We start from the raw sequence: 24,855 nt of genomic DNA, 5'->3' as shown, positions 1-24,855 counted from the left end.
TATATTTGAATTATTTGAGACTGCTTCTGTCTCCTGCTAATCACCTCCCACCCCTTTATCCTCCACCTCTTGTGGGGGTCCCGACTGCCAGATTGGGAGCCACTGACTTCATGGGTAAAGGATAAAAAGCACCATATCTCACAACATATTTACAAGGTTTGATAGCCAAGACCTTTACCTAAAAGGTTTGTTTTCACAGTTATGGACAAGTGGGTGTTGTTCTTCAGGATCTCGTTGGCTTTGCTGAGCTGGACATTCTCAAAGTTCTGCCCGTTGACCTCCAAGATCTGCAGTGAGACAGAAGAAATACGTCATTATACCAAAGTGTCCATAACATAGACCTAATATATCACTAACAATAGCATTACACAGTGTGGTCTGAAGGGTTAAGGGGGTGAATCTCTACAGGACTTTGCCTTCTGTGCCTTCCCAAGAATGAGACAGTCAGTTTTTGTATCTCTTTGTCTCAGTAGAGTATGGCGGCGGCGGGGGGGGGGGGACTCTCTGATAAAAATAAACCAAATGTAAAGCTACAGCTACCTGATCCAAAGTTATGCATGCGGATTAGGAGTCACACTGCTGCACTGGTGGAAGAAAAACCTGTACTCAATGTACTCAATGTATTTTCTGCCTCAGTTGTCACCATGCCATGTCAGACTGAATGCCATATTGGATCTGTGCACAAAGCGTTGAACCCTGAACTGAAGAAAATGTTACAGGTAATGATTCTATCCAGAGAACAGAGAGGCGTTAAACTGCAGTCCTCTGGCATGTTACACATCATGGCATTTAGTCCGACACATGGTTTTGACATTAATGTGGGCCGTGTCACCTTCAAACGGTCTCGTCTTTGTCTTAACAGCTTGGCCTTTGTATAGGGGCCGGATATTTGCATTTCAACACAATCTGCTAACCAGCATTTGCCACTTCCTCTTTAGTGGAAGAGGAAATCACCTCTGACTGTAGCATCAGCACAGGCCATCCTCTGCTGCTGTGAGGCCAGTAAACACTGACTTACAACACCAAGTGTCTGTTTTGGGATCAGCAGCGATTAGTGAGACTTGCTTGGAGTTCATGATGAAAGAAACCGCTGCTAATGGCTGAATGACTGAACAAATGGCGCTAATACTGAAGCCCTGGAATGATAGGTCCAGAGTGAATGATGATAGTGACTGAAAGCTGTTAAAAAATGGAAGGTGTGAGCGAGTTTGAGATTGTGAATGCTTCCAAGGATGTCAGCTTCTCCGCTTCCTTTTGGGGAAACAGCTGCAGGGGATGTTTGGAGTCAAGAGAGCTTAACTCGCATCCAGACACTCTCAAGATGGTTTCAAGGATTAAGGGACTTTGCTTAAAGCCGCGAGGACTGCCGAGTGTGAAAACAGTGGAGAAGTCAAGTTGTGGGGAGAAAGCCAACACAGGCTACCCGCAGCTACTGGCAAGTTCAATTTAAGACCCCCCCCCCCCTTTTTTAAAACCTTTTTAATGCTAGTAAAATGTAAAACCAATTTCACTACAAAAATGAACTTCAACACGAGAAAAAAAGAGCAATTCAAGCGCTGGTCTGTGTGACAGGACGGGTTTCTCCTCAGAACTGTAGCCTGCAGACAAAAACTAGAATTACCTCCTCGTGGTTGTTTGCCTCCACCAACCAATCAAGCTGCAGTTTCCATCCATGTCTGTCCAGACTCATATAACAAATGTACCAAAGATTTTAAAGGAATTTAAGAAAATGTAGAAAGTGTATTTTTTGGCAGAGTGTCTGATTACAGTGAATAAAAAACTGGAACTTGGAGGCCATGTGCTGCTGCATGTACACATTAGATGGTGAAGAAGATAACGTCAGGAAGCACGGCGGAGGAGTCCTTGAGTGAGACATCAATTATACGATGCAGTGACATCTTACCTGATCTCCACGCTTAAGGCCGACTTCTGCTGCCTTGCTCCCCGGCTCCACAGCATCGATGAAGATGCGGAAACCTTTCTCCTGACCTCCGAGGAGGCTGAAGGCCAGAGGAGAGTCCCTGGACGGCTTGGTCAGTGTCACCAGCCGCGGCTTGGCTTTAGCAGCGCAAGCTATATTTAACAGTCTGAGGTGCCCACACATTTTCTGGAAAGAAAATACAACCCAGATGTGAGGGAAGTGCAGTAAAAGGCAAACACGTGACACATTTTCGCATGTGGGGAGTCCCTGTGCAGCTGTTTTACTTACTTCTTTCTCCAGATTGTTTTCAAACTCTTCCAGAAAGTGAGTCATGGCAGGGTCACCCTCAAAGTCATTGAAGTGATTGTTTACCCACAGCAAGACTACCCGTGTAACCTGGAGCAATCACATGATCAGCACAGGTCAACATATGGTTTGGCTAGAAGTGTGTGCGGATTAAGCAGTTTACATCCTAACCTAAGAATGTCTGTGGGTTCGTGGAAAACCTCAGTGTTTGCATTGACTTGTGTGTAACTGCAGCATATAGTCTCCATTTCCTTTAGACATGCTGTCTCTGATTAATGCCAAATTATTTCATCAGCTCATGAAAGTATACTCTCTCTCTCCCTGCTCTCATACCTTGTCCCTGAGACTGGGGTCGTGGAACCACTCCAGGAGCTTCTTGCCCACGACCATGGGGCTGGAGAGGAAGGTCCTGTAGGTCAACAGGAAGTCCTCGATGTAGGTGGGGTCCACCACTGAGTGTTCCTCCACCAGGTGCATGGTGAGACGCTCCGGTGTGCCCTGAGGTTTAGAATTATGGTGTTATTGTCTTAAAATAACCTTTCATGCAACGTGATTGGCCTGCAAAGATCAGCTCTCATGTGTTGATTTGTCACCTTGATAACGATATGTCCTTTCCTGGTGCCAGTGCGGTCCAGTTCGCGGTGTTCCTTCACCATAACTATCTCCCCTTCCTCTTCGACCTTCTGCATGTTCTTCTCTACCTGGTTGAGGATGCAGCAGTAGTCCTGCTGGGCTATACACACAAACTGGACAAGACGAGGGAAAACCAGAGAGATAGAAAACATATTTATCGTCCATGCTTAACAGTACTGCAGTTGCATATATTTCAAACATGTAGGATATTTCTGTTACTGGATCTCAGTGCCTTCACATCAGAGATTGAAAGAACAAATTAACACCACTGATAACAGCTAGCTAGAAAGAAATTCTGCACAGCAACTTTACTATCCCTGCTGATGAATTATGAAAAAAGGGCTTTCCCTAATTAAAACCAAAGATTTTCTCATCTCAGCCACTGAGCCTGATGAGCTCGGCTCCTGGTGATTCAAGGACTAAAAACATTTCAGTGTCTTCACTTTCATGTTTAGCACTTTATTCCAATTAAATATATGGTGCAAATTACACGATCTTGCTCTTTACATGAACTGGCCTATTCTCTTTCAAAATGGTTGCTTCCCACATTTAAGTGGATGCTGCTTCTCAAAGCTGCTTTCAATGTCATGAGTGCAAACACTGTCAGCATGGAGTGGGTCACAGTGGGATTTAATATCTTAAGATGTCAGCGTCTGTGCTCTGCTTTTCACACTGAGATGCAGATGAAATGGACCGGTTAACCGCAACCCGCTGATACTGCTAGGCAGGAAAATTCAGATCCTACCTGGCAGTCGTCCACCTTGGTCTTCATGACGCCCTTCATGTATTCCTTCTCCATGGTTGGTGACACCCCGAAACTGTTCCCCATGCACAAGATCTCCGTCCGGCTGTCGGGGTACGTCACCTCCACCGAACCGTTCAGGATCACCGACCACGAGTCCAGCTGGAGCCCAAACACATTAGATGTTAAAAGAACACAAAAAGAAAACAAGCAATATGTTGGAAAAAGAGGAAAGAAAAGAGAAATACACCACGACAATAACAGCTTTGTAGATCACATTAAGATCAGTCAAGTAATATTCCCAACAGCTGGTGTCGCTTAATGAGTCAAAGTTATTTATCAAAAAGAAGCATATGCAGAAACTACAAGCGGACTGCCGCACTAACAGATGGTTTTTTACTTCCCTCAGAGGGCTACAAAAATAGCACTAACTGTGATAGGGAGTTGAAATAAACTCTAAGTATTGTCAGAAGCAATGCATTTTGATTTACAAGAAGAAAATGAGTATCTTTTATTCTTTTGAGGGATTAAGTTAAAAATGAGGATGTTTTCAAGAATTCCTGAAAAGCGGACATGCTTGTGATTCACATCTTTTACCCCGACAGCAGCAATATGCTCAACGAACCCTGAATTCTCGATGACCGGACATTTACTAAAGCGATCCGGCCTTCGAGGCAAGGTCTGCTCTTTATTATTTGGGTGCATCACAGCAAAAAAACAAGCAAATTGTCCTCATTGAAACTCATGTCGTGTCCTCACCAGAGAGAGAAAGAATAAGTGATGCCCGCTTTAGTTGCCTAAGGGATCCTAGAAAGGCCTGGCGATAAGGGATGTCCGCCATTCAGGTTTAATAGAGCAGAAAAAAAATCAAATGGAAGACGAAAGATTCATTGGTGTGAAGGGGTGAAGCTAAGGTTCGGCTCCCACAAAGACGCACACACATAGACAGAATTAAAGGCGAGACAAAGTCACAAGACAGGGCTTGTGTGCGCGTGAATATACAGTAGCACACACCTCCTCCCCATCATTGAGAACGATGGTGCCGGCGCGTTCAACCACAGCGAAAACCATGACGGCGCAGAGTTCCCTCCTCACTGACATGGTCATGTTGGCAAATGCTGGCAGCTGATGCATGAACTCCAGTAATTGCTCTGTGAGAGGGACAGAGGAGAGACAGCGGAGGAAGTTATGAGGTTGAGCAAAAGAGCAAACAGTCTTGACACCCAGAGGAGAGAAAGAGGACAGGCAGCGCTGCTCTTGGCAAGCCTGAAGTGCCCTCGCTTCCAGCCAACAAGGCACGAGCTGGAGGCCGAGCATCAAAATGGATCATCACCACAGCGAAAAGCCAACAGAGGAATCATTATGTGGATAACATAAAGCCAAATATCCATTCCATTGATAGAAAGTTTCAAGGCGAGCCAAGAATAATCGCTGACACTTCACTCGATGACCCCAGCGCGAGTTAAAGAAGTTCACTGCGGCCGCTGAAGCTGAAATCACATTGAGTAATCTGTCAAGCATGATCAAGCTTAAAGGGTCAGCTCACCAAAATTACCAAAAAACATATTTTCTGACTTTGATGCGTGGAGTTTCCCCTGTATGGCTAAAAACACGAAAAACGATGATTATTCTCCTGGTTCATTAATCTGCTGACCATTTTCTCATAACATTCTACTGGTTTTATTCAACCAACAGTTCAAAACTCAAGAGATGTTTGCTTTACTATCATATATGGCAAAGAAAAGCAGCACATCCTCACATCTGAAAAGCTGCAACTATCACTTTTGCTGACTAGCACAATTATCAAAACAGCAGAGGCTGCAATTAAGTTTCTGTTGATTGGCATATTAATTAATCAATTTCGCTCTCACTGGATTAATCACAGAGTTCACGGTACGCAGTTTCTTCAGTGAGGTCTGCGGATCATGCAGAGCAACCAGAGGAAGTTGCTGCACATACAAAATCCTTTTCACCTCCTTTGTGCTGCGATGACGGAAGATATTTCAGAGCAGGATCATTTAAAAGTCGAGTACGTCAAACCAAATCTACAACATGAGCGTGGTAAGTAAATGAATACGTTGTTTTATTCTTTGGGTGAGCGGCTTTAATTCTGGGGGTATTGCCAAGGGAAATGCTATGTATAATCCAAGGCACAAGACATTCTGGAGCACCCTACACTGAGGTCCTGTCTCCCCGTCTACCAGGCAGCACTCCCCTTCTGGCTGGACGGCAGCAGTCTGGCGTTCTGGCTGACCTGTGCTTGGCATGGCAACAGCATCGTGTGTGAAGCTGCGGAAGGACTGAAAGTTTAATGTGCTGGGAGAGGTGAGGCGAGAGGATGTGCCGGAGTGACCTAGAAAAGCCTGCCGGCGGAGGGAGGGGTGTACCGCGGGGGGAGATCAGCCAAGAGGGGGAGGGGGAGAACGGTTGGCACTCACTCTCTACATCCAGTGCATCATCCTCCCCCCGTCCACATCTGTAGCTAAGCTCAGAGAGTGTGTACTTCTTTTTTTCTTTAAACATGCCTATCATCATCACTGGAGTTGAGTCATAGCTTTAAGGGATATGATAGTGCAGGCCTGATGTGGCTTTGAGAATTACTCGAAAGTCTACATCGTGAATGAGAGCAGAGAGCAAAGAAAGCTTCAGACAAATGTAAATTTAATGTGACCGATTTAAATAAGAAGAGGGGGGGGGGCTTTTACAGAGCACTAAATTATTCTAAAATTGGGACAAGAAGTACTGTCTCAGCCGGGAACAACGCTGCCTGTGTTTTTCACTGATATCTTTGAAAACACACCCCTCTCTCTTAAGAAGTCGTGCAAAGATGCGACTCTGAGGCGTCACAGAAATAGATAGGATATTTTTAAAAGTTAACACTGCGTGGTGAAGTAACTTTACTTGCAAAAGCACTAATCATAAGCTGCACTGAGACACAAACACTGTTCTACATTCAGTTTGTTAGAAAAAGACAACAAAACCCAGACTGGGTGCTCACCGATGTCATCGTCGGTTCTGTCCATGGGGTCCTTCTCCAGGCAGTCCCGCACGATGTCCCGGCTCATGAGGGGGTCCGACGCTCGCTCGATGTCCTCCTCATCGTCGTCCTCCTCCGAGTCGACGGCGGTCTCTGGCAAGCCACTCAGGTCCATGTCGCCTGGTTCGTTTTCTGTGGCCTACAAACGGCAGACGAGACATCAGTCAGTTATCTGTGATTAAAGCTAAACATGGTGAGGGATCTGGTGTCTCCATCCAGCATCAGCAGCTGGCAAACAGCTGGCTGCCCATAACCAAACAGTTCAGGTGAAGCAGTGTGTCCATCCACAGCCACGTCTTTGAGTGAGACACTGAACCACCGACCTGCATGCTCATTACAACAATAAAGGGAATAAAATGTTGGTAGCTGCTGACCAAAAAGTGACAAACAGCCAGTGTAAAAATTCAGCACAACAAGGATACAGAGGAGCAGGTTGCGTAGCATACACACACTGCTGAAATCATTTCACAATACAAACATCAGCTGCAGCACACGCATTTCCAACCAAAAGCAAAATAAAAAGGAGGCTCTGAAAAACTGCTGTGCCGATTTGACCCATTTCATGAACTAGATTAGAGGTATTCAGTACAGTATGAGAAAGACAGGCATCAACACTGCATACCAAACAGTCTGCTGTGCATAGTAACAAGCTAATTAACTCCTAACTTTCCTCTCCTCTCCCCCCTCAGCAAACTCCACCGCCTGCCTCACAGCCAGATCCTGTTCTTTGAAAGCAGAGATGAAATATGTGTGAAGCTGAGAGAATGAACTGAGATGAGGAGCGAAAGCAATGCAATGAATTGTGCAGGAGTGATACTGATGGAGTTCCTCTGCTATCATCAAAGAGAGTATTTCTATAAATGACAGAGGCGGCCATACTGCCGGGTTCAGGCTCACACAACATGAAACCTTCTCACGGAACAAACCAAAGCAGCTGAGAAACTACAAAGCATCGGCCCTGTTACGCCGCCCCAGTGCAAAAACAAACCCTCTTACCTCAACAAGGTGCCCGACCTCAAGCTTCTTAACAGAAAGAGAAGAAAAGGTTGTCTTTGCAAACTGTCCGCAAAATCCCAGAGCCAGACGCATCTTCACCTCCCAGACTGTCAGTCTGCTTTTAATTTTTCAAGGCTCAGAGTCCCCGTGCCCGGTCTCTCACAGAAACCCTATGTCATTTCTCCTCGAACGCCATGTGCAAAAGGCTCATTAATGATTCAGGCCGGTGTCTGAGTGGCCATTTGGGCGTCACCGGCTCACACACCCTGGTGGGCGGGGCAGATGATCTGCTGAGGCCTTTTCACGGTGGAGAGTCACAGATTAAGGAAGCAGCAGTGTACAAGATTATCGTCTATCTCATCTCAAAATGGAATAAATCAATAAAAATAGAAGAAAAGAAATCTAGGATCAAAATTGAAGGACTTCTTCCAGAAATTTGAGGAGCATTCCCTCGGCACCCTTTGCCTTAAAACCACAGACGGCTGCATATTCATCGTTCATTTTCCACAGATGGACAGAGGACACACTGGACAGGTTCACCACACTTGTTATCTGCAGAAAATATATTAAGGCACAAACAAAAATCAGCAAAAGGAGAGGTGGAGATTCCTTCAAAGATGCCTCAGTGACTTGATTTGATTCTGACAGGGTGTAAAAACACTTAACAGACCACATGGAGATAACTTATCTGACAGCCAGCGTGCTGAATTTAAACAAAGGCCGCCTGTGTGCCTTCGTATCCTCACGCACGCTCGTTTTCGTGTCATCTATGCATCAAAAATCCATAAATGTGCAGTAAGCATTAAGAGTCAGTGGGCAAGTCAGGTGCTGTTAATATTTCATCAGGGCTATTCTTGGATCAATGCTTTCAAAGTCCTTCTGAAGGACCAATTTCATGATTTATTCAGACACAAAACAGTGCACCATGTTGCCGGTGACGTGAGAGTGATGCGGGACTCTTCACAGGGTGCATCAATTGTAGAGGCCAAAGCAGGCTGTGGAGATTAGAGCAGCAGGGTGGGCCTGTGGTCCATCTATTCAGGGCTTCCCATCAGAAATCTGTACCTCAATCTGCTCAGCTACTCATACCAGCATCAGCTAAATGTGGAAATTGTCGTATAAAAGTGAAAATTTAACACCATATTTCTCTGTGCCACTTCCTGTGGCCTCAAGTGTAATGAACCAGGTCTCCCCTGATCTGTTTATTTAAAAACCCCCCAATGAAGACCACAAACATCTAATACACCACATTATTAATTCTGAGACCTGCAGGGTGCAACTTTAGCTAACGATAAGAAAGTAATGTTGCGTAAAACAAACAGTTTGGGGAGTCGTGCTGGGATAGTTGGAGATGAATTTTAATCCCTCTCTCCATTTTTAATGCTCGTACATCTTAACTTTGTGCGCTGAGTGCGAGTGGTCCAAACGTTGGTGGAGAAGGCGCTTGTGATCAGAAGCAGTTCAGCCCTACAGACTGATAACAGCAGAAGACAACTTATCTCCGTTATTTAACAGCTGCCATTAAATCCTGCTCACAGGGGTGCTGCAGCAGTAACCCCGGGCAGTGATTAAGAGGACAGAGGATATTTCTGCGAAGTATTTTCTTTTCAGACATCCCTGTGAATCACTGAATCATTTCACTTCCTCGGGCCTCGAAAACATTCAAATAAAACTATGAAAAACAAGTTTTTCCTTTAAACTAATCACAACCCAAAGACATACATGCAGCTGGTAACTGATTGGGAATTAGGGATCACTGCTGTTGGAGCTTTCTCTTGGCAAGCAAACTGTTGTTGAACAGAAACAGGGCTGCAACTATGGATTATTTTCATTATCGCATAACTTGCTGATTATTTCCTCAATTAATCGATTTAATCCTTTTGTCTATAAAATGTCAAAAAACTGTTGAAATATGTCTTCCACAATATCCCAGAGACAAAAATGGCATCTTAAACTTGCTAGTTTGATCAAACTAAATCCAAACCCCCAAAATATCCATTTTACTACCTATTTACTATCATAAACAAAACAAAGCAAATCCTCAAATCTGGGGCACTTGAACCAGGAAATATTTGGCTTTTCTGCTGGAAAAAGGACTCAAAGGATTTAATGATTATCAAAACAGTTGCAGATTAATTTTCTATCAATTGACTAATTGTTTCAGCTCTCATTTGAAAGCACGCACGTGGGACTGAAGAAAAGTGGCAAAGCCTTCCGACAGGTAAGCCAGATGTAGCACTGGCACGCACGGGTAAGTCGCTCGCCGCCGAGCTGAGCAGACAAGTTTGATCACATGTGACGCAGAGATTGAGACAAAGCAAGTTAAGGCAAGAAGTGTGAGTGGATACAGCGCTAAGAGACAGAGCAGCTGCTGCTACAGGTAGACGAGAAGCTGTCAGAGCAGGGATCCAGCAAAGGAGGAAGGAAGAGAAAACAGGACACGAGCGTGTCTCAGACTGAAACCAGGAGACACGGAGCTGCTAGCAGATGGCTCTCAAACCAGGATCACAGATTGGGGACAGTAGAGCCTGTTCAACCTGCTCCAGCCAGCCACAGCATGGCCAAACACACAAACACACACACATCTCTACAGTAACGCACGCTCACACAGGCCTGGCACGCAATTATAGAGCTGAATATCTCACACCTCGGCAAACACAAGCCAAGAAGAGGTCCGTACGACGCAACGCCATTCTGCCCCAGAGCGCAGTCACAAACACACACCCAAACACACAAACAGGCACACAGCAGGTGACAGAATTAGGAGCCAATAGGGTGGGTGCTCTGTGTTAAGAGGATTAGTTGCAGGGTTTGGGGCACGTCGTCCACAGTCACGAGATTGTGTGTGTGTGTGTGTGTGTGTGTGTGTGTGTGTGTGTGTGTTCTTTTGAGCTAAACCGAGCTTTATTCACCTCTGGGGGGGGGTAAGGTTGGAAATTCTTAAACATTTTCTGTATTCCTCCTTCAGCGTTACTTATTTATTACCTTAGTCACACTCTATCCACAAAAACCCATTCTGTAGAGTCTGTGTATTATTTCAGCACAAAGACTGCTCATGAAGCTCCTTATCGCACCAGATTGTACGTCACGGCTCGGCGGGAGTTCTGTACCTCTGCTTTGAGGTGGTGAGAGGCAGAGCAGGAGCCAGGGTGGAGGCTGCTGCACCACCTGCCAGCAGCCACCAGCCTGTCTGCTCGCCTCCTGCTGAGCAGTGACAGTGTCCTATTAGTGTCTCAGAGCCTATTCGTCTGCCAAGCTTTTACATTCTTTCCCAAATTCTCTTGTCCTACTTCATGAGACTAACCTGCGGTCCAAGAGGTATATTTGTGAGAGTTTTACCAGCTGAGAGTTGATTTTGCCTTCAGGTTTAAAGGCAAAAACAAATAAAATTATCTTAGGAACAACGACCCTTGCTAGACTGGGGGAGGTTTAATTACATATGAGCAACTATACGACTCTGCTCGGTGTTCATCTGGTTAACAAACTCCCACCTGCAGAACCATCCAGGTGAGTCCAACCTGGGGATCCAGCGCCAACGGGGGGCGTCCTTACCTGGTAAATGTCTGACAGGCTGCTGCTTCCAGAGTCGCTGGTGATACTACATCCTGAGTGGCTGGAGGAGACGTGGGTCACCTGTGGGTGCAAGCCGTCGGCCAGGTGAAGTCTGCTGAAGTCTGCGGGGAGCTGCACATACACACACACAACATACACACAGATGGTCAGTATCAGCCAGCTCAGCCGCCGCCGCCACTGGTCACTCACGCTAACACTCATGCTGACTGCCAGCCATGTGGACACACACTTAGCCGCATGTTGTCCTTCAGCGTGTCTGAAAATAAAGCGTATTTCATTCTTTAATCTTTATTGTGCTTCATTTAATCCTTGCCCTTGTTACCACTGGTTAAGCAACATATTTGATGAACTCAACAGCAACTGTTGAAAGAATATATTGAATTTTTTCATTTGAATTATACACGAACTACAAAAAATATTGCCCCATTAATTTTAACTGCAAAGTAGTTAAAAAACACTCATGAATTCAATTCTATTCATGAATACTAGGGATTATCTTTATTCCGCAGCGGTGATAATACAATGTTAACAGAAGAAAAATATTAATTAGTCCCACTGCAAGAGCTCAACTTTACACATAATTTCTTATCCAAGCCGAGGAAAGGCAGAAAAAAGGAGAAGTTAATTAAATCATCCGACTCACAGAATCAGTCAAACACATTTATCAATTTAACACAACACAGGACTGAATAAAGTCTTCCTCCTCTATGTGTTGATTAAAGAGCGCACTAAACCTGCTAAAAAGTGAAGTGCCTGCTCCTGATATCAGCTGTTAGCGGTTAGCTGCTAACTGTGCTGGAGCTTCTTTTTTAAGAACTGAGCAAACCAACAAGAAGCGCTGCATACATCAAGGAAACACCCTAATTAAAGCCCGCGACTCACATAACCTAAACGAACACCAGGCGGTAATGTGGGGAAACCCTTTCTGAGTAATTCAAACTGTATAAAGTCCCAGAAAGCCCCGCTGTAATTAGCTAACATTACATTATAAATGAGCCAACCCACTTGTCTATGGAGATGACCCTGAAATGTAAAATACATCAGAAACCCCCTGCTGACGTTTTAAGAGGCAGATGAATGAAACAAAAACAAGTAGAGCAGTTAGCACAGCAACAGCTTTCCTGGTTTATCTGAAGACACGCTGCTCCGCATATGTGGAGAGTCAGAGCTCAAATAATGACACGGCTGACAGAAAATTCATCTGCAACTATGACACTTGATAATCGACTGATGGTTTGAGTCACCTCGAGCAAAAAACACTTGCTGGTGCAGCTTCTTATATCTGAGTAATAATGACAGTAATGATAATACAAGTTATTTCTAAGATGAAAAATAGAATAAAGATAAAGGACATTGACTCAAGTTAAATGCTTTAAAAGAAGTGCAGCAGTGCATGAGTAGGAGGCAAAGTGGAAAAAAGAGTTTCAGGACTGTACAAATAAAGTAGTTTCTGACATCTTTTGCTATTATTTTTATTCATTTTCTTATTATTTTCTGATATTCCAACACACAATTGCGCCTAATCAGCTCATCATAAGGCGCAGTCTCTGCAGTACACTGCTGTGCTCTGCATTTGGTTTCAAACTAATCCACAGTTAGAAAAATGGGGTACAAATGTCAGTAATTAGCTATCTCAAGCCCTTTACTTAAAACACATCAAGACTTGGTTAATTCACCGTCTGTAAATGTCAAGTAAATATTATGGTTTGGATTTTATTTCAAGAGGCGTTTTCTATATCATCGTAAAGGTGCACAATATACGGTGATTTCAAATGAAACCCATTTTACCGGCTAGGACGCCAGAAGGGGTGAATTATGAATTTAATCAAATGGCGTAAACTGGTTCACGGGGTCTATGCACGTGAATATTTAATGGAAAAATGTTTTATTTACCAATATATATTTGATACTCAGCAGGGAGACCGCTCTGAGACGCTTCCAACTCCACTTCTGGCTGTGGAAGATCATCAATATTAAATTTTCACACCTAAAAGTCAAATGTGGCTGATTTATCTGGGTTGCTTCATTCATCATATGATATCAGAGCTAAATCTCACCAGCTACAGAGCCAGTTTGCAGTTTTTTAATCTGCTTCATGATCTGACATGTATAGTAAACAAAATTTGAATTTTATTTATGTACAGTGATGTTAAACATTTCTTCCCAGCTTTGATAAGGGCCAGTAAATAAATGCCTGACTGTGAATTTCATAGAAAAAAAGACAACCTTTGCTCCAATAAATCCTGCTAAAAAGGCGACAATGGACGGATGGTGCAGCCGGGCTTTCAGCTCCTCTCATGTGAGCTGTTAGAGGTAAAATGGGATCTGAAGTGCAGTCGTCTGGGTGTCAGTGTCATCTGCCTGGGCTGTAAATAACTACGCCGCCTCAAATAATTTTTGGGAATCAGCTTCAACAGCGGGAACGCTCCGAAGTCGCACTTGGACGACAAATGGAATAGATTGGGACGGAATATGTCTTGGGAGGTTCATTTGCAAGTAAATGGGTTTGAGCTGTCATCTACTCTCGAACGTACTCTAAGAAAACGCCCGTCGTCACAGCCTCTGAAGCACTCATCTGCATTACAGCATAATTAAAGAGTTTTGGAAATGGAGGGAAAAGTGTGCTGCTGCCAGAATTATCACTGTGGAATATTGGAAACTGGTTTTGATGAAAACGCCTCTCACTGTTCACAGTCCGCCCTTTGAGACAGAGCCACAACACAAGTGGTGAGCTCCAAGGTGCCGGGGCAGGGAACTGCTTTGGCTGGAGGTGTGGTACGATACTTGGAGGCCTCTCTGAGTTGTTTGTGGGGGGTGGGGGGGAATTAGAAAATAAGATATATCTCATCACAAAGCACTTTTATGTTTGGGTGACAGGAGGCTGAGAGCCAGACAGTGCGGCTCCTGTGGCACCGAGGTGTGATGCGACTACACTGTGTCAAAGATTGCCATCACGTTTAATTATCTGGCTGGCTGCACTAACTAAAATGGTCGACCGGAGGGCCCAGTCAGTCACTAACCCCCCCCTCAGGCTGCTATTTCCCGTCCCCTCGTCTGGTCGACTTCACTCTGAACGCCTCCAGCTGATTTCCACGTTATTATTACGGGCTGGACGATATTGCGTTAGCGTGACGAATCTCTTTGTCTGTTTGAAACTGCAGTGATAAAACCTCGTCACATTTCCTTCTGATGACTTCTGGGACCAAAAGAGATTATGGTGCTGTGTATCACACTCATATAACATAAACCTGAAGTTATGTGGGAGCTACTACTATGACCATTTCTATCTATTATTAGACATTTGTGGTGAGAGAGTTGTGGCTTTGAGGCTTTAATCCAACTTCAGCTTTATTGTTATCCCAAAGGAAATTTGGTTTCCAGCCAGAAACTGAGCACATGGATGAGAGCGGAGTATCAATGGCAACAAACAACAATCTACAGTCAGAATATCAATTAAATATAAGACACACTCATATTAACTCATTTTAACTCATATTGTCAACAATTCCAACACCAAAACGGATCCTTTGTTTGACTGCTGTGTGTTAAAAACTGCAGTATCCAGTGTTTATTTATCCATCCATTTATCATTACTTGGCCTTTTAAAAATGAAAGTATGTCTCTGTGACCTATTTTTAAAGGTTTACATCTACTGTAGAAATGACTGGGATCGGGGCTGAGAGCCACAACAGCCGAGGAGAGTCGGAGACAACTTTGACAGACACGAACACGTTCTTTGTTTTTATCTTTCATTAGATTGCTGACCATAAAAAAACTAGAAAATATCACAAACCTTATTCTTTAAGAATATTCAGCACCATGCAAAAGTTTTCCACAGACAGAACTTTACTCACTGTGGCCGAAAAGTTTTAACTGCATCAGGGTCATTTACATATTTCCTTTGCAAACTTCTGATGCTGAATTTTGTGGTGAGGGCTCGTGTTTATGCAGGTGTCGCTGCACAGCACAACAGAGCATCACTCCAGAGTCTGCTGAATCTAAACGAGCAATTTTCTTGGAAAGTTTTCTTTGTCTTCAGGACCTCTACTTGACCTCCACCGCTCCTGTTAGCTGCCATTTCTCAATTACATTACAATCTGAGGAAACGGTTACCTGAAGCCGATAAGAAGGCTGTCGTCTTATAGCCTTCGGCTGCTTTGCGGGCATCAATTATTTTACTTTTAAGCATGCTAGGCAGCTGCTTAGAGCAGCTGCTGATTGCTGGGATGAGGACTGGGGAGTCGGAGTATTTATAAAGCTTTGAAATTTGCATCACTTTCCTAACGATGATTGCAAACAAGCCACAGCACCATCAAGCTCAAACTTTTGCATGGTGCTCCTTTGCTTTTGATCTAAAATTGTAGAAAACAAAATTAATATATTAATGTTGCTTAAAATGAATCTCTAACTTTCTGCTGTTTGGAAATCTGGTCATCTTTTACTCGCTTATGCTCACAGTAACTTTGACCCAAACTTTTGCATGTCACTGTAGAAGAACACACGCTTCTAAAAAAAGAAATACGGTAGATGAAAACACCACTGCCACATATGAATCAAAGCCCACCTCGACATCAAGTAAATGCCTATATTGTTCTTAACATTGTGGTTGTAAATCTAACAAATGGAAGTGCGCTGAGGGTAAATTAATGGAATATTGTCATTATTGAGAGTACAAGACTGGTCATGTGGAGTCTGTCGATATCGCCTTCCGGCCAGGCACTGGGCTGGTCTGTGTGTCAATAACGATATCCACACTGGTTTCCACAACCAGCTAGAAAGGACCCACCTCCTCCCAACAACCCCCCTCCCCCTCCAAACTGCACGCCCCTCCCCTCAGAAAGAGGGAGAGATAAAGGGCAGGGTGGGAAAGAGGGATAAAGGGAGAGGATAATAAACACTTAATCCTTTCTCTCCACTCATTTAGGTCATCCGTCTGTTGGTCAATAAGCCAGAGTCCATTCACTCTATAAGCATGTGGTCCATTGACCTCTTCGGCCCGATGGCATGCAAGAGACTGGGCCAAGATGAATGCCAGCACAACAATAATGACATGCACTCATTAAGCTTTTCCAATCAGTGACACGACGGCACGGCGATGCATGTACAGTTCACTGTTAACCCCAATCGATACGCAGAGTCTGTACCAGCAGGCTATTGTTTAAATCTATTAGTGACAGGCTCGCCATCAACCATAGCGTGAAATTGCAATTATTCTCCTACCTTATATAGGTCTCTCTGCGCTCCTTTGCTTCGAATTCAAGGCTCTCTCGCGAACGAACGAAGTGAGCTCTGCAGAACCGCGAGCCGAAAATACGTACAATCAGCTGTCACAGGAGGATTAGGCATCGCTCTAATGCTCGAGCCACAACACCCTGTTCTGCCTACATGTGAGCAGATGTGGCGCTCCTTAAATTACACTGTAGACCTAATGACCTAGATTGCTGGGTGGAAGCCCTGGGTGCAAGCGCTGGCTGGCTCTCAATCTATTTACCGGCTTTATGTGCTGGGGGGTGAATCTGTGCTACTATGCTAGATGTCCAATGTTGCGGGTGGCCAAGCCCAAAAAATGCAACCCTCCACGGTGTACGAAGCATTGTGGAGACCCCAAACAAAGCCTCATACTTGCACTGCAAGGAGTTAAATTAAAACGATTGGCTTAATAGGTTTCAATTATGGAGCAAAGCAAAACAACAAAATGATTTTTCCTTCCAAATTCAAGCAGCTCAAAGCGCCCAAAGTCGCACAGCTCCTGTACCCACTTCAAACATGTGGTTTTAACTTTACGTACTTGTTAAAAGATTGAGCGCTGCCAGTGTTGGAGGGCTAAGAGACAGCAGGCACAACCCAGAGTTTCCCCTGACCATGATGGCAGCTTCTCGCTTTCCTGAGCCTCACGGATCAAGAGATTAAAACCCTTTCGGCAGGGTGTCCGATTAAATGGGCCTGATATGCTCTCTGGGCTGCCCCCTCCCTGGTTACAGGTCCACCAGTCAGTACCACACAAGCCAGCAGGTAGACAAGGCGAGATGATTACCTAAAATGAGGAATATGGTCTACTGTACTGCTATAACAATCACTGCTGCTCCAGATGCTGATTATTGTAAAAAGCGAGCCTTCTCCTGCCTTAAGTATGTAAGTGGACAGGCAACCTATCAATAAATCTGCAAAATGTATGTTTGTTTACACAGTTTTCATATTACTGAGAGCTGTAAACAAGGTGACAAAGGACACAGGTGACAAAATGTCAACTACAGTAAATACAGAAAAACATATTAGCGGCACAGTGAAGGGTTTCGTCCCCACTTACAGCTTCTATCTGATTTATTATCCAAGCCGAGTGAAGCTAAAACATTTGGACACGTCGAGTCTTTAGTACATATATTAATTCAATAAAAGGTTCAAAGATAAGAAGAAAGCATTAAAGGCCAAGCTATCGCCAAAAGATAAAGCCATAAACGTCCTTCACAACATCATAAATCAGCATGAATTGCACTGTGATGGTAAGAGTCAACATGTGCCTTGTTGCAGTAAAGACTAACTGCAGCTATAGGAATGGAAATCACTGGTCTCCAGAGGAAAGATGAGCAATTAGGGAATTACACATATAGCAGCCAATAGTCATGAGCCTACTACGGTGATGTCATTACTGTAATAAGATTTAGTGGCTCTTATTGACTCTACCCTTGGTGGGGTTTCCTGCTGGGCTAAATGAATATTTACACAAGCCTCCATTTGTATGCTAAAAACATAAGAAGACAAAAGTCAAACGAAGGGGCGGGAAGAGGGGACAGAGAAAGAAAAAAAAAGTGAGAGAGGAGGTGAGAAACTCGACCTTGTGAAGAAAAAAACACAACAAAAGGCATTAATTTAAAAATCAGTGCCAAAATAAAATACCTCCAGACAAAATCTTACTCCTGACTGCAGAACATGGAGCCAACTTCCACGTGCTGAAAGACGGCCAACTGTAAAACGAGCCAAACTTAGATTATTGCACTCATGTTTCTCCGTGTTTTACATAATTGCCTTTTGTGTTGGCTTGCTGGATTGTCTGCTTGTTTTGTCTAACTTGAGGTGCATGTGTGTTGGGCGGTTACCATCATCTTCTATTCTGCCAATAACTCGAAGCAGGAAGATGTGCTCGCTGACTGTATGTGTGTCGTTTTGACTTTCGACATTAAAAGTAACTCAAACCTTAAGGAAAATATTTGAATTTAGATTCCTGGAAAACCAGTCGAATGAATGTTGAAAGATCTATTTTAACAAGGGTATTACTCAAATGACACTGCACCCCGAAGACCGCAGATTATTACAACCATAACATATTAGCGAGAAATGCTAACAGTGCTAATATCGAGGTATATTCTGCATTTACATACAGTTGAGCTTCACATTGCTCAACAAACAAACTTAATCAAAAATAGTGCAGAAAAGATGTGAAAACATAGTTTTACACGTTTTAGAAATTAATTTGATTAAAAAAAAAACCTCAGACTAGAAATGGGTTTCTGGTGCTCTTGCTATCCTACAAGGCCTCCCAGAAGGAAGCCGCACGCGCTGTGAGGAAAGCGGATGAGATATGTCACAGACCATGACACATCTATGACTATTATAGGAATATTAAGGTGATTTTTCGTGCGGCATCTGTGCTCTGCGATCCAGGAACTGTCCATCAGTGTGATTTACAGCCCCGCCTCTGCATGTGCATGTGTGTGTGTGTGTGGTCCCGGTGTGTGAGTGATGCCAGGGGCGCTGACAGCCGATCAATCCGTTTACCGTTCAAGTGCAGATCAGCTCAGGCCTCCGAGTGTCTGCTGCAGCTGCCGGCTGCTTCCAGCACCACGGACAGCGCCACCAGCAGCAGCGCCGAGCAAACCGGAGGGTCAAACTAGTGCTTCAGCTGGTGATCACACACGCTTAGAAGCACCCAGAAATATCAACTATATTCATACAAAAGGTCGATTTTAGTCATTTTCTGCATGAAAGCAACGTTTTGCTTCATGCACCATAAAGCTATCAACAGCAACTGGAAGTTAAAAGGTGCGATAACTGAATTTGGGGCATCTTCACCTCCTCATGCATGACATCACCTCCCATCTGACCACCCCGATCTATCGCTTGTACTGTTGCAAATGACACCCGGCGTGTTTAATTTCACGGGCACGTCTTGCGGACCTACAATCAAACACTGTCACCTCAGTGCGTCGTAAAAACATAATGAGGCCGGAGACGTCGGTCGTTAAACACACACACATCTGCACCGCTGGATGTGTGTGCGCGCCCAAGGAAGAAAATCACCATTAAACCTCCAATAGGGAGGGGTATAACGTGCCTATCAATCAGCACTGACCTGGCAGTCGTATCTGTTTTCACTTCTAATAAAATACACTCCGATCTCTTGATAAGCTGCTATTTTGCGGGGACGTCGGCTACGAGGCCTGCAAGATCAATACAGTCCTTAAATCCACGCGAGCGTGCGTGTGTCTGCGCGCGTGAGTGACAGCAAGCACATGGCGGCCGTTTCTAGTACAACACACTGACACACATCGGAGGCTCGACGGGGCAGCGATCCGCCTCTGGTCAGCCCGTTCGGGTTTCTGTCGCGTCCTTGGCCTGCCCTGCGTCCATCCGTCTTGTGGAGGCTCGATAGAAATCCGATGCACATCCATTAAAGGGACGGTAATCATATCTAGTGGGTTATAAATGAGGGGGAGGGAAAAGAAAGATGGAGAGAAAACGTTGCACGTCGATAGGCTACTTACCGGGGTTTTATCTTGCTGGCTCGGGACTCCATTGCTGTCTGATGCTGCTAATGGTTTCATAATGAAAAAATGTTCGCCGGGCTAAAATCTAACATCCCGGACCTGCTCTATGCTACGGCACAGACCCCCATCTTCATCCAAGCCCTCTCCCCTCCCCCGGCTGCGCCGTCTCTCTGAAAGGAGGCGGCGGCTTGACAGTTCTGGGAGTATCCGCGGTGCCTTCGCCTGATTAGACTCCCCAAACCAACACCAGCTCCTGCGTTTACTCCAGCCTCCCCGCTGCTTCCCGCAGAAATATCTTAAAACCACAGAGGAGGTGGTGGAGGAGGAGAGAGAGAGAGGGGGAGAAAAATATCCTTTTATCCAAACTAAGACGAGCAGGCTTCTGCTCTCCGCGCACTTGACAATCACATCTCCGGCCGGAGCGCAGCGGCGCGCCAATAATAAAGCAGAAAACAGGAGAAAGAAAAAAAAAGAGGAGGAAAAAATGGCTGACAACACTTTCACTCACGTTTGCTCCCTCCGCCTTCCCTCTCTAGCTCTCTTTCTGCCCTCCCTCTCCCGAAAGTAAAGCTCCACACACGCACACGCAAACGCCTTTATGCACCATTACATTATTTGAAGACCGAGACGCCTGCAGCCTCCACCGAGGTACTGTACGTTAAAGCCAGCGGTTTGTTTGTGTCGAGAGCAGGGGGATGTGTGTATGTGTGTCAGGGGTGGAGGAGGGGAGGGGGTGGTGGTGGTGGTGGTGGGCGAGGGGGAGATGGAGGGAGGGAGGGGGTGTAAGGACCTCCTCCCTGCCAGACAGTGATGCTGTAAGAGCAGCCACTGTAGCTGTGCTTCCTCTGGAGGGGCTTACAACACCCCCAGCACAGATAGAGAGATGGAAGGAGGAGAAGGGCGGATGGGAGAATGAAAGTGAGGCCGAGAGATGAGAGGGAAAGATGAAATGGGATGACACAAAAAGCAAAACGCCAGGAAAGAGCTGATACACAGCCGAGCGGTGGGAGGAAGAAAAAAAATCAAAAGGTAGATAGAGAGATGGATGGATGAGAGAAGGCATGGAGGGAGGAGAGGAGCACAGTGGGAGTAATGCCATTATCACGCTCACTTCGGCACAAGACCGCGGCTGGAGCCGGTTGGCATAGTAACGGGATGAAGGAAAGCCATTTCCTGGGCGGGGAGACAGCAACGGAGACAGCAGCACTTCCTCTTGAGAGAGTGAGTAAAAGAGGTGGCAAACAGAGAGTTAGAGTAGACTCATTCCTCGAGTGGAGGAGAAGAAGAGGGAGCTGGAAGATAGAGGAGGAGAAGACAGCAGCCAAACACACACACTGGCAGCAATGATGTCACTCCATCACTGTCACTCAGCTGGAATAGCCATGGCAACTGGGTGAGCACGACCCCCCCCCCCCCCCAGCCTCCCAACCGCCCGCCCAGCCCCCTACACACCCTCCAGGGCTTTCAGTTGCTGTGACGACGGAAACAGCGAGACATGGCGAAATGGAGGAGGGAGGGCAGACGAGAGAGAGGGAGAGTGTGTGTGTGTGTGTGTGTGTGTGTAAGAGAAGAGACAGAAAAAGTGGCATTAGACGACCACTTCACCTTCGCTCAGCTGTAGTACAATGAGCAGCCGCGTCACCGCCGAACAACAACACGCATGCACCTCTCTGCTGCATGAAAGCAAGAGCAAGGGGGGGAAATGTGTGTGTTTGATGCTTGCGTGTGTGTTATAGCGGTAGGCCACATCTCTAGAGACTCTGGATATTGGATACATAGAGTAAAAGGTCCCATATATGAAGGTCTCCCGACAGAGATTTCACAGGGAGCGATGGGGTTTAAAGGCCAACCAGGACGATAAGCAGCAGACCTGCTCCAGCTCACCTCCACCGCCCAGAAGACTCTAATACCACCGACCAGAGCCGTCATGATTTACACTTTATCTACACGTTATAGCTTTATTTTCTATTTTTGTAACTTGTCATTTTGTTGTCACGCCATTTTCCTGAAATTTTGCCGCTGTCAGTCATTTCTGCAGTCTTGTTCCATTACTGTTCATTTCTTGTCATTTTGCTGTGTTGAAAAATAAGAGACAGGCCGAGTCCTTTCCTCTTAGTACAATAACATTATGAACAACTAAACCATCATTTCAGCATTAAAGCTACCGGTCGGTTTATCAATTAGTGAGCAAAATTGCCCAAATATTGGCTTTGCATCCAAAAGTTTGAGATTTTATTTTATAGTGTATTTTTGTGTTTCTGACTTTTGAGTAGACACAAGATATCGGATGATGTCACCTTGGGTTTTGGGGACCATTTTACAGATTAAACAATGGCTTCAAGTCAGCTGATAAGGAAAATAATAATTAGCTGCAGCTCAAAATTATCTACCTTCATATTCAAGAATTATGCTGCTAAATCTGAGCTTCATACTTGATGCAGGTGTAAATTGTGCAAAAACTGTTCAAACACCCACATGTACACGACCCTCAAGCACAAAAATCATTTCTAATAAAGCCAACAGAATTTGACGCATTGATTATGTTTTGTATGCAGACGGTTGATGCTGGAGCTTTTTGTGACGGCGTATAAAAAGCCTGGCTGCTCTGCCTCAGACAATGCCTGGAAAGCAGCGTACTACTTGCTGGTTTTGGAGCTGCTCCAGTCAAAGTAACGGGGAGGTGAGTGGGAGGAGGTTGAGGGGGAGGAGGTGAGGGGGAGGAACGCTGGAGACCCGGCATGACATCACCTCTCCTGCCCCGAGCCATGATGTAATGTATCACAACAACAAAAAAGCGCAGGTGCTTTGGTGCGCAGCCCGATCATTAGCGTCTCCAACAATCGCCGGGGGGGTGGGGGGGACCGGGGCATCATTACATCACCGCGGCAACGGGGTCACGTCTGGGGAATATCAGACCTTCCTGCCCATCCCCCTTCCTTTCAAGCTTTCTAGGAACAAACAAGCCAATTAATCTTTTTTTTTTACTGACTAATCACGAGCTAAATGCAAAGGGAGTGAGGCCGGCGAGCATCGATCTTGACGGATGTGACAGCGACGTGAAAAACGCCACTTGAGAATAACGTTAATGCACTCACGCTCAATTGCAGTGTGTGCTAAATGCATGAGGTAGAGCGGGGGGCGGCGCCTCATCTGCCATTTGTAAACAGTCTGTGAATCCGGCGTGGCTCGAACTGTTCCGTGCATTTATGGGGTAGGCCATGTGACGGTGTTTTGCTTGCTGATGCGAAGCATAGGAGCCATAAAAACCTCATTACACTGCTGGAGGACACAACTGTGCACAAACACATGACGCATACACACAAACAGGCACGTGTTTCAAGGGTTATAAGGGCAAAACATGGCAACATCTACCATCCACTGTATTAAACTCCTCCTCAGCTTTCTGCAATTTGTGTTAATGCACAGTACGGTGCACAGAGTATACGGCACCAGTTTGCATTTCAAGCATTTTGTTGATGATTTTAGTCAACATGATTTACAGAGCATGCAACCACCGGAGCAAGATGAGATTTTCCTGCATTAAAATCATTACACACAGCTGGCATAAAATCAGTTCTTCTGCATGATAAAGCACGCTGAATTACATTTACAACCAAAGTCATACTCATGACCACCCAACAAACATAAACAAACCAACGAGCTCTGTCACATCTGGACTGCGTGTCTGAGGCTCAGTTCCTCATCCAGCATTTCAGTTCCTCAGTCGAACTTCAGTGCTTAGAGACGTCGACGCGCCTCTTATCCATACCGGCTTAAGAGCATGAGACAAGAGGTGAAGCTAAATGATGCAGAAGCAGAACATTCACAGGCCGGAGAAAAGCTTCGGATTACTCTGTAATAAAACATCTCATTTTCAGAATGGAAAGGGTTTGTGTGATTGTTTTCACTACCACCACGGAAAACATGACTGAAATGATCAAGTGGTGAATTTAACTTGAATGGGTGTGGTGTGGATAACGGTGATTTTTACACTTCTAAAATTAATGGTTAAGACTGGTGTTATTCCATTAGTTTGTACTGTCAACAAATCCCATGAAAAGGCGATCTACTGTCTCTCGTCTGAGGCCCTGCAGCCCCTGAAGATGCAAGTTGTTAAAAACTGGTTGCAAGTACACATTTTTTTAAAAAGCTAAATAATTTCCTAAAACAGCCTGGGACTGTGCTTTTTGCAAACGTGTGTGGGAAACATAAACTACAGTCCAAATGTTCATGGTAATGAAACAAATATATCACCCAACGCAATTTAAGAGTTTTTGGGCAACACTGGCACAGAAGAGTACAACATTTGGATACAATCCTTCTGAGCAAGACCAATTAACTGTTGGTTTTGGCCTTTTCACTGTGTTTTGACATCAAGAAAAATCTAGTTTTACTTGTTTTTTCCTTAAAATGTAACACTGCGGTGCATAAAAGAGGACTTCTAACCAAGAAGACCTGGTTATCAAGAAAGCCATGAAGGTACAACAAGCCAGACCAGTGTGGATCTGAACAAACAACACAAACTCAAAAACTTCAGCTCCTGCACCTAACTTGAACAGTAGTTTTTCAGTATCTTTCTCCAGAAGACTTGAACGGGACACATGACTTCTCACGGACACACGGGCTATTATAGGATCAAACTCAACGCACTCTGATTTATTGATCTCTGCCTATCCTTGTTCACTGGATCTGTTTCTAAACCAACAGAACGCCTCATGTAGAGAAAACACAGCCCTCCTGACTGCCAGCTCGGTGCATTAATCCTTGACGCCGGTCCCATTACGACGGCTCTAAATAGCATTGTTAGAACGAGAAAGATGATCTAATAAAGAGACTACATTTTCATAGCTGCTACAGCCCAGGGGATTATTTCATTTATCAAGAT

At 45.0% G+C, this 24,855-nt stretch overlaps 1 protein-coding gene across 10 annotated transcripts in view; it reads right to left on the bottom strand.

Moving 5' to 3' along the window:
* The window catches only part of rapgef2b (Rap guanine nucleotide exchange factor 2b), a 104,992-nt gene that overhangs the window by 15,689 nt on the left and 64,448 nt on the right, over nt 1-24,855 (bottom strand). For 6 of the 10 annotated variants that reach the window (XM_076739403.1, XM_076739404.1, XM_076739407.1 and 3 more), the window contains 9 exons: nt 11,188-11,319; nt 6,601-6,778; nt 4,617-4,753; nt 3,606-3,764; nt 2,821-2,973; nt 2,561-2,725; nt 2,210-2,317; nt 1,904-2,107; nt 179-287 (listed from right to left, as the gene is read on the bottom strand). In XM_076739403.1, the coding sequence (XP_076595518.1) occupies nt 179-287; nt 1,904-2,107; nt 2,210-2,317; nt 2,561-2,725; nt 2,821-2,973; nt 3,606-3,764; nt 4,617-4,753; nt 6,601-6,778; nt 11,188-11,319 (1,345 nt within the window). Of the gene's footprint in view, nt 1-178; nt 288-1,903; nt 2,108-2,209; nt 2,318-2,560; nt 2,726-2,820; nt 2,974-3,605; nt 3,765-4,616; nt 4,754-6,600; nt 6,779-11,187; nt 11,320-16,428; nt 16,524-19,967; nt 21,314-24,855 lie in introns of those variants that run through there. The other 4 variants (XM_076739408.1, XM_076739409.1, XM_076739411.1 and 1 more) reach the window with 3 other exon arrangements.

The sequence above is a fragment of the Chaetodon auriga genome, chromosome 9, assembly GCF_051107435.1.
Source record: "Chaetodon auriga isolate fChaAug3 chromosome 9, fChaAug3.hap1, whole genome shotgun sequence".
NCBI lineage: Eukaryota > Metazoa > Chordata > Actinopteri > Chaetodontiformes > Chaetodontidae > Chaetodon > Chaetodon auriga.
The sequence above is the reverse complement of the archived record's forward strand: the minus strand, read 5'-3'. Positions and strand labels throughout refer to the sequence as shown.